We start from the raw sequence: 12740 nt of genomic DNA, 5'->3' as shown, positions 1-12740 counted from the left end.
CACCAGGTTGACACCTCATTTTTAGGTATGCCCGGTGCTGCTCTTGGCATGCCCTCCTGCACTCTTGATTGAACCAGGGTTGATCCCCTGGCTTGATGGTAATGGTAGAGTCGAGGTTATGCCGGGCCATGAGTTTACAGATTGTGTTTGAGTACAATTCTGCTGCTGCTGATGGCCCACAGTGCCTCATGGATGCTCAGTCTTGAGTTACTAGATCTGTTCAAAATCTATCCCATTTAGCACAGTGGTGGTTGTGCCACACAACATGATGGAGGGTATCCTCAATATGAAGGCGGGACTTCATCTCCACAATGACTGCGGTGGTCACTCCTACTGATACCATCATGGACAGATGTATCTGCAGCAGGCAGGTTGGTGAGGATGAGGTCAAGTATGTTTTTCCCTCTTGTTGGTTCCCTTACCACCTGCTGCAGACCCAGCCTAGCAGCTAGTCCTTTAGGACTCAGCCAGCTAGGTCAGTAGTGGTGCTACTGAGCCATTCTTTGTGATAAACATTGAAGTTCCCACCCAGAGTACATTCTGCGCCCTTGCCACCCTCAGTGCTTCCTCCAAACGGTGTTCAACATGGAGGAGCAGTGATTCATCAGCTGAGGGAGGGTAGTACATGGTAATCAGCAGGAGGTTTCCTTGCTCATGTTTGACCTGATGCCATGAGACTTCATGGTGTCTGGAGTTGATGTTGAGGACTCCCAGGGCAACTCCCTCCTGACTGTATATCACTGTGCTGCCACCTCTGCTGGATCTGTCCTGCTGGTGGGACAGGACATATCCAGGGATGGTGATGGTAGAGTCTGGGCCATTATCTGTAAGGTATGATTCCATGAGGATGACTATGTCAGGCTGTTGCTTGACTAGCCTGTGAGACAGCTCTCCCAATTTTGGCACTAGCCCCCAGGTGTTAGCAAGGAGGACTTTGCAGGGTTGACAGGGCTGCGATTGCCGTTGTTGGTGTCTAGGTTGGTGCCGGGTGATCCGCCCGGTTTAATTCCTTTTTTGACACTTTGTAGCAGTTTGATACAACTGAGCGGCTTGCTATGCCATTTCAGAGGGCATTTAAGAGTCAACCATATTGCTGTGGGTCTGGAGTCACATGTAGACCAGACCAGGTAAGGAAGACAGGTTTCCTTCTCTTAAGGACATTAGTGAACCAGATGGGTTTTTACAACAATTGACAGTGGTTTCATGGTCTCATTAGACTTTTAATTCCAGACTATTATTGAATTCAAATTCCACCATCTGCTGTGGCGGGATTCGAACCGCGGTCCCAAGAGCATTACCCTGGGTCTCTGGATTACTAGTCTATCTGGTGTTATAGACACTGGGAATGTGCTGGGATTATACAGTCTGGGAATTGATCTAGGATTATAGATACTGGAAGGGGATCTGGGATTATAGATGTTGTAAGGGGATCTGGGATTCTAGACGCTGGGAGGGGAGTTGGGATTACAGATGCTGGGATGGGAGCTGGGATTACAGATACTGGGAGGGGATCTGGGATTACAGATGCTGGGAGGGGAACTGGGATTATAGACGCTGGGAGGGGAGCTGCAATTATAGATGCTAGGATGGGAGCTGGGATTACAGATACCAGGAGGGGGCTGGGATTATAGACACCGGGAAGGGAGCTGGGATTATAAATGCTGGGAGGGGAGCTGCAATTATAGACGCTAGGATGGGAGCTGGGATTACAGATACTGGGAGGGGAGCTGGGATTACTGATGCCGGGAGGGGGGCTGGGATTATAGATGCTGGGAGGGGAACTGGGATTATAGATGCTGGGAGGGGAGCTGCAATTATAGACGCTAGGATGGGAGCTGGTATTACAGATGCTGGGAGGAGGGCTGGGTTTACAGATGCTGGGAGGGGAGCTGGGATTACAGATGCTGGGAGGGACCTGGGAGCTGGGATTATAGATGCTGGGAGGGGAGCTGCAATTATAGACGCTAGGATGGGAGCTGGTATTACAGATGCTGGGAGGAGGGCTGGGATTACAGATGCTGGGAGGGAGCTGGGATTACAGATGCCGGGAGGGGCTGCTGGTATTATAGATGCCGTGAGGGGAGCTGGGATTATAGATGCCAGGAGGGGAGCTGGGATTATAGATGCCGGGAGGGGAGCTGGGTTTACAAGATGCCGGGATTGGGGCTGGTATTATAGACACCAGGAGGGGAGCTGGGATTATAGATGCTGGGAGGGGAGCTGCAATTATAGACGCTAGGATGGGAGCTGGGATTACAGATGTTGGGAGGAGGGCTGGGATTACAGACGCTGGGAGGGGAGCTGCAATTATAGATGCTAGGATGGGAGCTGGGATTACAGATACCAGGAGGGGGCTGGGATTATAGACACCGGGAAGGGAGCTGGGATTATAAATGCTGGGAGGGGAGCTGCAATTATAGACGCTAGGATGGGAGCTGGGATTACAGATTCTGGGAGGGGGCTGGGATTATCGACACTGGGAGGGGACCTGGGATTATAGATGCTGGGAGGGGAGCTGCAATTATAGACGCTAGGATGGGAGCTGGGATTACAGATACTGGGAGGGGAGCTGGGATTACTGATGCCGGGAGGGGGGCTGGGATTATAGATGCTGGGAGGGGAACTGGGATTATAGATGCTGGGAGGGGAGCTGCAATTATAGACGCTAGGATGGGAGCTGGTATTACAGATGTTGGGAGGAGGGCTGGGATTACAGATGCTGGGAGGGGAACTGCAATTATAGACGCTAGGATGGGAGCTGTGATTACAGATGCTGGGAGGGGAGCTGGGATTACAGATGCCGGGAGGGGAACTGGGATTATAGATGCTGGGAGGGGAGCTGGGATTATAGACGCTAGGATGGGAGCTGGTATTACAGATGCTGGGAGGAGGGCTGGGATTACAGATGCTGGGAGGGGAGCTGGGATTACAGATGCTAGGAGGGAGCTGGGATTACAGATGCCAGGAGGGGCTGCTGGTATTATAGACCCCGGGAGGGGAGCTGGGATTATAGATGCCGGTAGGGGAGCTGGGATTATAGATGCCAGGAGAGGAGCTGGGATTATAGACACTGGGAGTGGAGCTGGGATTATAGACGCCAGGAGGGGAGCTGGGATTATAGATGCTGAGCGGGGAGCTGGTATTATAGACTCTGAGAGGGGAGATGAGATTATAGAAACTGGGAGGGGAACTGGGATTATAGACACTGTGAGGAGAGCTGGGACTATAGGCACTGGGAGGGGATCTGGGATTATAGACATTGGGCAGGGAGCTGGGATTATAGAAACTGGGAATGTGCTGGTATTATGGATGCTGGTTGGGGAGATGGGATTATAGATGCCGGGAGGGGAGCTGGGATTATAGATGCTGGGAGGGGAGCTGCAATTATAGACGCTAGGATGGGAGCTGGTATTACAGATGCTGGGAGAAGGGCTGGGTTTACAGATGCTGGGAGGGGAGCTGGGATTACAGATGCTGGGAGGGAGCTGGGATTACAGATGCCGGGAGGGGCTGCTGGTATTATAGACACCGGGAGCGGAGCTGGGATTATAGATGGTGGGAGGGAGCTGGGATTACAGATGACGGGAGGGGCTGCTGGTATTATAGACACTGGGAGGGAGCTGGGATTACAGATACTGGGAGGGGACCTGGGATTACAGATGCCGGGAGGGGGGCTGGGATTATAGACGTCAGGAGGGGAGCTGGGATTATAGATGCTGGGAGGGGAGCTGCAATTATAGACGCTAGGATGGGAGCTGGTATTACAGATGCTGGGAGGGGAGCTGGGATTACAGATGCTGGGAGGGAGCTGGGATTACAGATGCTGGGAGGGAGCTGGGATTACAGATGCCGGGAGGGGCTGCTGGTATTATAGATGCCGTGAGGGGAGCTGGGATTATAGATGCCAGGAGGGGAGCTGGGATTATAGATGCCGGGAGGGGAGCTAGGTTTACAGATGCCGGGATTGGGGCTGGTATTATAGACACCGGGAGGGGAGCTGGGATTATAGATGCCGGGAGGGGAGCTAGGTTTACAGATGCCGGGATTGGGGCTGGTATTATAGACACCGGGAGGGGAACTGGGATTATAGATGCTGGGAGGGGAGCTGCAATTATAGACGCTAGGATGGGAGCTGGTATTACAGATGCTGGGAGGGGAGCTGGGATTACAGAGGCTGGGATGGGGGCTGGGATTATAGACACCAGGAGGGGAGATGGGATTATAGACGCTAGGATGGGAGCTGGTATTACAGATGTTGGGAGGAGGGCTGGGATTACAGATGCTGGGAGGGGAACTGCAATTATAGACGCTAGGATGGGAGCTGGGATTACAGATGTTGGGAGGAGGGCTGGGATTACAGATGCTGGGAGGGGAACTGCAATTATAGACGCTAGGATGGGAGCTGGGATTACAGATGCTGGGAAGGGAGCTGGGATTACAGATGCCGGGAGGGGAACTGGGATTATAGACGCCAGGAGGGGAGCTGGGATTATAGATGCTGGGAGGGGAGCTGGGATTATAGACGCTAGGATGGGAGCTGGTATTACAGATGCTGGGAGGAGGGCTGGGATTACAGATGCTGGGAGGAGAGCTGGGATTACAGATGCTAGGAGGGAGCTGGGATTACAGATGCTGGGAGGGGCCGCTGGTATTATAGACCCCGGGAGGGGAGCTGGGATTATAGATGCTGGGAGGGGAGCTGGGATTATAGATGCCAGGAGGGGAGCTGGGATTATAGATGCTGAGCGGGGAGCTGGTATTATAGACTCTGAGAGGGGAGATGAGATTATAGAAACTGGGAGGGGAACTGGGATTATAGACACTGTGAGGAGAGCTGGGATTATAGGCACTGGGAGGGGATCTGGGATTATAGACATGGGCAGGGAGCTGGGATTATAGAAACTGGGAATGTGCTGGTATTATAGATGCTGGTTGGGGAGATGGGATTATGGACACTGGGAGGGAGCAGGGATTATAGATGCTTGGAGGGGAGATGGTATTATAGACACTTGGAGGGGAGCTGTGATTATAGACGCCAGGTGGGGAGCTGGGACTACAGACGCCAGGTGGGGAGCTGGGATTATAGACACTGGGAAGGGAGCTGGGATTATAGAAACTGGGAGGGGAGCTGGGGTTATAGATGCTGGGAGGGGAGATGGGATTATGGACACTGGGAGGGAGCAGGGATTATAGATGCTTGGAGGGGAGATAGTATTATAGACACTTGGAGGGGAGCTGTGATTATAGACGCCAGGTGGGGAGCTGGGGTTATAGACACTGGGAGGGGATCTGGGATTATAGATGCTGGGTGGAGAGATGGGATTATAGACTCTGAGAGGGGAGCTGGGATTATAGAAACTGGGAGGGGAGCTGGGATTATAGAAATTGGGAGGGAATCTGGTATTATAGACGCTGGGTGGGGAGCTGGGATTATAGAAACTGGGAATCTGCTGGTTTATAGATGCTGGTTGGGGAGATGGGAGTATAGGTGCTGGGAGAGGAGATGGGATTATAGATGCCAGGTGGGGAGCTGGGATTATAGGCGCCAGGTGGGGAGCTGGTATTATAGACACTGGGAGGAGAGCTGGGATCATTGACATTGAGAGGGCAGATGGGATTATAGGCACTGGGAGGGGAGCTGGGGCTGTAGACACCGGGAGAGGAGATGGAATTATAGACGCTGGGAGGGGAACTGGGATTATAGACACTGGGAGGGGAGATGGAATTATAGACGCTGGGAGGGGAGCTGGGATTATGGATGCTGGATGGGGAGCTGGGATTATAGAAATTGGGAATGAACTGAGATTATAGATGCAGGGTGGGGAGATAGGATTATAGATGCTGGAGGAGGAAATTGGATTATAGATGGTGGGAGGAGTGATGGGATTAAAGAAACAGGGAGAGGAGCTGGTATTGTAGACACTGGAAAGGGAACTGGGAAAGGTTAAGAGGCTTGTGAAGAGAAAGGTCACAGTGATCTTGATAGCAATAGGCAGTGCTGTCCATACGCTGGTTTGTTGTTAGATTTATGGCTGCGGCAGGTGACAGAGTTCAGTGATACCCGCCTTGGTGAACTAAAGATGTCCCTGACTTGTCTTGAGTCACACAGAGGTCAGTGAAGTGCTCCCTGAAGTCACCTTCTCCCGCTCTGTGATATTGACCTTGTTGCTTCCACTCATCTGATATCCCGAAAGGCAGACCAGCCGGATCTGACAGTGAGAGCAGTGAAACCTCCCTCACTGTGTAGAGAGTGAGCATTTGAGAATACCAGAGCACAGCAAAAAATACTCAGTAGTCAAACAATAGGCAGAAACATTAGCCTGTACTTATTGCATAATTCCTTTAAATAGCATTGGTGAGAGAGGAATGGGGTGACACAAGCTGCATAGCAGTACGTTGTGCTGAACAGGTTCAGCATGTGGTGTACAAGATGCTGTGCTAGTTCAAAGTGGAAAGTGGTCTCTGCCAAAAGCACAAGATCCTAAGCAGCCGTTATTAAATCCTAGCTAGAATGGCTCTCTGCTGCCATCAGTACCATCTCCTTGTCCAGCAGGACAGTGCCTCACTTCCTGCCACCATATTGGTGATGGAGCAGGCTGCTTACCATCTGAAAAACCGGAGCTTTGCAGCCCAATTCCTAGCCTTGGCAGGAGGGTCGGGGTGAGGAATTGAATAATTTATTCACTGGGAAGGTGACTGTTTCCTTGCTCTCATCCACTCCTGGCACAGCTGCCTGCCTCCATTCGCCGATGATCCCTTAGACACTTTGCTGAAGCACCTGCTGAGGGCACTATTGAGATACACTGTACACAGTAGGGAGGAAGACGTTGTTTCGTCCGGCTGGGCCTGGGAGTGCTGTGGGCTCCCCAAGCTATTTGACAACATGCCCTGCATCCTTGGGGTCTGGTGCAGTTGGGTGATGAGGCAGGAATGGCTGCAGCAGTCCCAGTTTCCTGCATTATCAATGCCGATCACTAACAATCTCTGCCTGCTTCTTCTGTAGGTGAACGAAAGTCTGGATTATGATTCTGCTAAGATGGCAAGTCTGGATTTTCAGTACACAGCCACAGTCATTGTGACAGACACTGGAAATCCCCCACGGACAAGTAAGATTCACAGATCTCGGAGTGCTACACACTTACTGACCTCTAACTAAATCTTACCTGGATTATCAAGGATGCTATCCTTGTTCTCACCAACTTTGTCCCCTCATTTTCCCATCCCCTCAACTGAAGACACTGGGTAACTTCTGGTACCTCACTCTAGAGGAGACCATCACATCCAGAGCCAGCCCTGCATTCATCCAATATTTACACCTGCTCATTCGTACATTGGATCATAAAGAAAGAATTTCCATTTATACTGCACCTACATCGTTAAAGGCTACTTATACTATTAATGACCAGACTTCACTTTCTACAGTGAGTTTAATGGGCAATTAATGTTCAAGTTCTTGAAAGGAACAGGAGGCTAAAGACAAGATTTTGTTGGTAAGGAGCAAATTCTGGAGATTTGCAACTCACCCTATATCTCTTAATCCTCTAAAGTGCTAGCTCCAATTTAAGCATTAATAATGGTCTGTATTGTTAACATGTCATTATTTTTCCAGCAAGGTCTGGCTGAGGTGAATAGGGCGGTACTGGGAGCTTCCCAGAGCAATGCATGGAACTGAGAGTCAGTATATGAACATAGGAAATAGGAGCAGGAGTCGACCATATGTCCCATAGAGCCATTCAATATTATCATAGCTGACCTGATCTTGGCCTCAACTCCACATCCTGCCTGTTCCCCATAACCCTTTATTCCCCTATCATTCAGGAAACTCTTTATCTCACCTTGAATATATTCAATAACCCAGCCTCCTGTGCTCTCTGAAGTAAAGAATTCCAAAGATTTGTTACCCTCTGAGAGATTAAATTCTTCCTCTTCTCTGTCTTAAATGGGAGACCCCTATTTTGAAACTATGCCCCTTTGTTTTAGATTCCCCCACAAGGGGAAACATGCTCTCAGCATCTACCCTGTCAAGTATACTTAGAATGTTGTATGTTTCAAAAAGATCACCCCTCATTTTTCTAAATTTCAATGAACAAAGGCCCAACCTGCTCAACCTTTCCTCTTGAGACAAACCCCTTCAACCCAGGAACCAGCCTAGTTAACCTTCCCTGAACTGTCTCCAATGCAATAATAAAAGCAAAAAAACTGCGGATGCTGGAAATCCAAAACAAAAACAGAATTACCTGGAAAAACTCAGCAGGTCTGGCAGCATCGGCGGAGAAGAAAAGAGTTGACGTTTCGAGTCCTCATGACCCTTCAACAGAACTTGCGTTCGAGTCCAAGAAAGAGTTGAAATATAAGCTGGTTTAAGGTGTGTGTGTGGGGGGCGGAGAGATAGAGAGACAAAGAGGTGGAGGGGGGGGGTTGTGGTTGTAGGGACAAACAAGCAGTGATAGAAGCAGATCATCAAAAGATGTCAATGACAATAGTACAATAGAACACACAGGTGTTAAAATTAAAGTTGGTGATATTATCTAAACGAATGTGCTAATTAAGAATGGATGGTAGGGCACTCAAGGTATAGCTCTACCTTGAGTGCTATACCTTGAGTGCCCTACCATCCATTCTTAATTAGCACATTCGTTTAGATAATATCACCAACTTTAATTTTAACACCTGTGTGTTCTATTGTACTATTGTCGTTGACATCTTTTGATGATCTGCTTCTATCACTGCTTGTTTGTCCCTACAACCACAACCCCCCCCCTCCACCTCTTTGTCTCTCTATCTCACCGCCCCCCACACACACACCTTAAACCAGCTTATATTTCAACTCTTTCTTGGACTCGAACGCAAGTTCTGTCGAAGGGTCATGAGGACTCGAAACGTCAACTCTTTTCTTCTCCGCCGATGCTGCCAGACCTGCTGAGTTTTTCCAGGTGATTCTGTTTTTGTTTTGTCTCCAATGCAAGTTTATCCAGGCTTTAAAAAGGCGACCATAACTGTGCACAGTACACCAGGAGCAGCCTCATCAATGCCCTGTACAGTTGCAGAAAGACTTCCCTGTTTTAATACCCCACAGCTCTTCCAATAAAGGCCAACATTCCATTTGCTTTCCTAATTAGTTGCTGTGCCAGTGTGCTAATTTTTTGTGATTCATGCACAAGGCAATGCAAGAGGGAAACGGGGCACCTCGATGTCCTTCCAGCAGCTCCTTCCCCTCCAGGAGTCAGGCCGGGGCCACCAGGCACCCAAAGGGAGGAGGAGCGGTAACTGGACAGACCTGGACCATCCACTCAGGAATCTGAGGATTCTCAGCTCCCTCCAAGTCCCCTTTGCCTGTGACCCCTTCAACCTTGTCCTCAGTCACTGCAGAGGGTGCAGCTGGCCTACAGGAGGACAGCCAAAGTAAACCGGGGCCCTCAAGGTCTCAGCTCTCCAGAGGCGCACACCAAAGGCAACAGGGCAGACAACTCCACAGACTGCCTCCATCCCTGCTGCGGATGTCAGGGCAGCACCCAGAAGAAGTGGTTGGCATTGTAAAATCCAGAAAATTTGATCTCAAGTGGTTTCACAGGTGAACACTTCACTGTATTAGCTAAAGAGTATATTCACTCTGACTTAATAATGTCTTCTGTTATCATTCAGAGTCATTATATAGGCTTCGCGAGAGCTCCACCCCTCCCTCCATCCACCCCTATCCCACTAGCAGTTCAGCTGCATGCAGCTGGATCACAAGTGAATCTGGAGAGAGAAGTGTACGTGTGGGGCAGGGCCTTTCCGAGCCTCGTGCAAGCACTCTCCCATGCACGCGGATCCTTCATCCATCACACTCATCTCAATGTCCCGAGCATTTTCAATGCTACCTGCTGGGGTTTGCTTTCAGTTGTCCATCTGAGCTGACCTGCATCTCTGCCACCCACAGATCACACTCCCATGCAGCACCTGTGACTGTCCCACACGAGGCTCCACTCACTTTCGATATCGCAAGGGTGGAAGTAGTCAGATTCTGAAGATCCCCCCACCGTTTCCCCTCCCTCAGTCACCCATGTCCTTTCCCCCATAACCATAGACCCCCCCTGGAATAACCTTCGACTTCCCCAGTGTCACCTTACAGTCGGAGTCCTTGTCTTTCCAGGATGTCCAGGTGAACGTGAATGTTCCCTACCTTCCTGAGAACCCTACCCCATCATTGTTTGAAATCCCTGGCCTCCTCCTTCCCACCTCCAACGTCTGCATTTGCCTCTGTGTCCCCACCAACCACCATGCTGCCCATTCTACAGATGCATCCTCACCCCCTCCCACCCTACTCACCCCCTCTGTCCCCTGACACTCTAACCATCACCTCCTACCACACCCACCCATGAGGCAGTCATTGATTCCACGGACCCCTCCCTTGCATGTTCACCAGGACATTCCACCCCAACCCCATACACCTTCCTGCAGCTTCAGTCCTTCCTTGCCCTGCCCTTCCTCCTGATCCAAAGCATCAGCAAAGTCAAAGCTGCTGTGTGGAGAACTCCCACCTTGCGAGAGCTGCTTCGCAGTGGAGCTGTGTGCATGAAGATCCACTCAGCATGTGATGCCCAAGTGTTCCTCCAGTGTCCGGTAGTTGTCGGCCTCCAGCTTCTTATTCTCCTCGGATGTCTGCACTCTGAGCAAGGCCCTAAAGGTAAGTCCCAATTTCTCCACGTCACACTTATTCAGAGTTGTTCTGGGTCCAGTGTGTTTTCCTGCTGGCAAAGTGGAGAATCAGGCATGGGGTGTGTGATTCCAGTTGGGCCTTCATTTGCGTCCCATTACCGGGATGCAAATTGTGTTCATCCGGCGTCCAGTAGGATTCCTGATCCACCATGGTGGGTAATATCAGAAGAGCCCACTGATAATTCACACAGGCGTGAAATTGATTTTTTGGCCTTACATACCACCCCCCCACCCTCCCGCTCCCCACCCACAATTGATCCTGCCGGGGGGGACATGGGAGAATTCCGGCCCCTGTTTGTTATATCCTCAAAGCACTCTAATAAATTCTCAGCATCCGCAGTTTTTTTGTTTTTAACTCTAATAAATTTGCTAACGCAATTTCCTTTTTACATAATCATTTATCTCTGCCTGATTGTATTGTGATTTTCTAAATGTCCTGCTATTACCTCCTTAATAATGGATTCCAGCATTTTCCAGTGACAGATGTTAGACTAACCGGCCTAAGTTTAGTTTCCTGCTTTCTGTCTTTCCTGCTTTCTGTCAGTCTCCTTTCTGGAATAAAGGAGTTATGTTTTCAGTTTTTCCAATTCATTGGGCTTTAGGGAATCTTGGAAGAATACAATCAATGCATTCACTATCTCTGCAGCCAAGGATGCAGACCATCTCTTAAGGCCCAAGGATGCAGGCCGTCATGTCCAGGGAACTTGTCAGCTTTTAACTCCATTAGTTTTCCTGGTAATTTTTCTCTAGTGATAATGATTGCTTTAAATTCCTACCTCCCCTTTTGTCCTGATTTTCTAGTATTATTGGGGTGTTTTTGGTCTCTTCTAACATGAAGATGAATACAAAATATTTGAATCTTAGCCATTTCCTTGTTTCCCCAGTCTCATCCTCTAAGAGACCAAACCTGACTTTAGCTAGTCTCTTCCTTTTTATTTACTTGTAGAAGCTTGTACTTCTGGTTTTATATTTCTTGCAGCTTCAAGAAGGCAAATACCAGTGGAGAGGTTTGGATTTCTTATTGTAGGTGGTGCTGAGTAAAGGGGTTTGCTATACCTCCTTTCTAATCTCTAGTTTTCTAATTTGTTTTCAGCGACTGTCTCGATGCTGGTGACTGTCACTCAAGTCAATGAGTTTCCCCCTGTCTTTCATGGCATCAAAACCTTCTCGGTTCCAGAAAACAGTCCAGTGAACACACGGGTGGGCACAGTGAATGCTACAGATGCTGACTGGGTCTATAACAATATGCGTTTCTCCATTGTTGGACATGCTCCACCAACCTTCTACATTCACCCATATACTGGTTCGTGTTCTTCATGTTGATGGAGTGACTGGGAGATACTGAGTCAGTTCAAGGCACCGGCTGGACTGATGACTGGAACCGAGTGTGGCAGGGGGTGGTAGGTTAAAAGAACTGGATAGGATGCTGGGAGGAGTATTGAGTGATCACACTGCTACATGATCACAGGATAAAAATAACTAAGGTCAATGTGAAAGGGAAGGACCTGCATTGATATAACATCTCTCACAGTAAGTGAGGGACTTTGGAATTGTAGGGTGGGATTTTCCGCTGCTGGCGGGACTGGAAAATCCTGGCCATAGTCACTGTTACAATGTAGGAAATGCGATAAATGATATGCACACAGCAAGCTCCCACAAACAGTGTAATAATTGATCAGATAACCTGTTTGAGTGATATTGCTTGAGGGATAAATATTGACCAGGACACCAGTCCCCTCTTCTTCTTGGAATCTGGGCAATGCATCTTTTATATCCAGCTGAGAGGGTCAAAAGGTTCTGGTTTAACATTTGATTCAAAAGGAACATTGAAGTTACAACCTAAATTTTGTGCTCAGGTTTCTGGAATATTGCTTGAACCCGCAACTTATTGATTCAGAGACAAAAGTGCAGCCCACTTAGCCAAGGATGACATTTGATTGTAGCTCATCAAACCACAGGAAACCTATAATCTCCCCAATATATAATTCAGCTGTTCCCTAAATGAATCTAGGGTTCCTGTTTACTCTGCTCTATCTTGAAGT

At 49.2% G+C, this 12740-nt stretch overlaps 1 protein-coding gene across 1 annotated transcript in view; it reads left to right on the top strand.

Moving 5' to 3' along the window:
• Positions 1 to 12740, top strand: part of LOC121280009 (cadherin-related family member 4-like) — an 83616-nt gene that overhangs the window by 44794 nt on the left and 26082 nt on the right. The window contains exons 9-10 of the mRNA XM_041191640.1: positions 7004 to 7106; positions 11792 to 12001. Coding sequence (XP_041047574.1) covers positions 7004 to 7106; positions 11792 to 12001 — 313 coding nt within the window. The remainder of the gene's footprint in view (positions 1 to 7003; positions 7107 to 11791; positions 12002 to 12740) is intronic.

Source organism: Carcharodon carcharias, chromosome 7 (assembly GCF_017639515.1).
Source record: "Carcharodon carcharias isolate sCarCar2 chromosome 7, sCarCar2.pri, whole genome shotgun sequence".
NCBI classification, from domain to species: domain Eukaryota; kingdom Metazoa; phylum Chordata; class Chondrichthyes; order Lamniformes; family Lamnidae; genus Carcharodon; species Carcharodon carcharias.
Note: the sequence above shows the minus strand (reverse complement) of the source record. Positions and strands in the feature narration are given on the sequence as shown.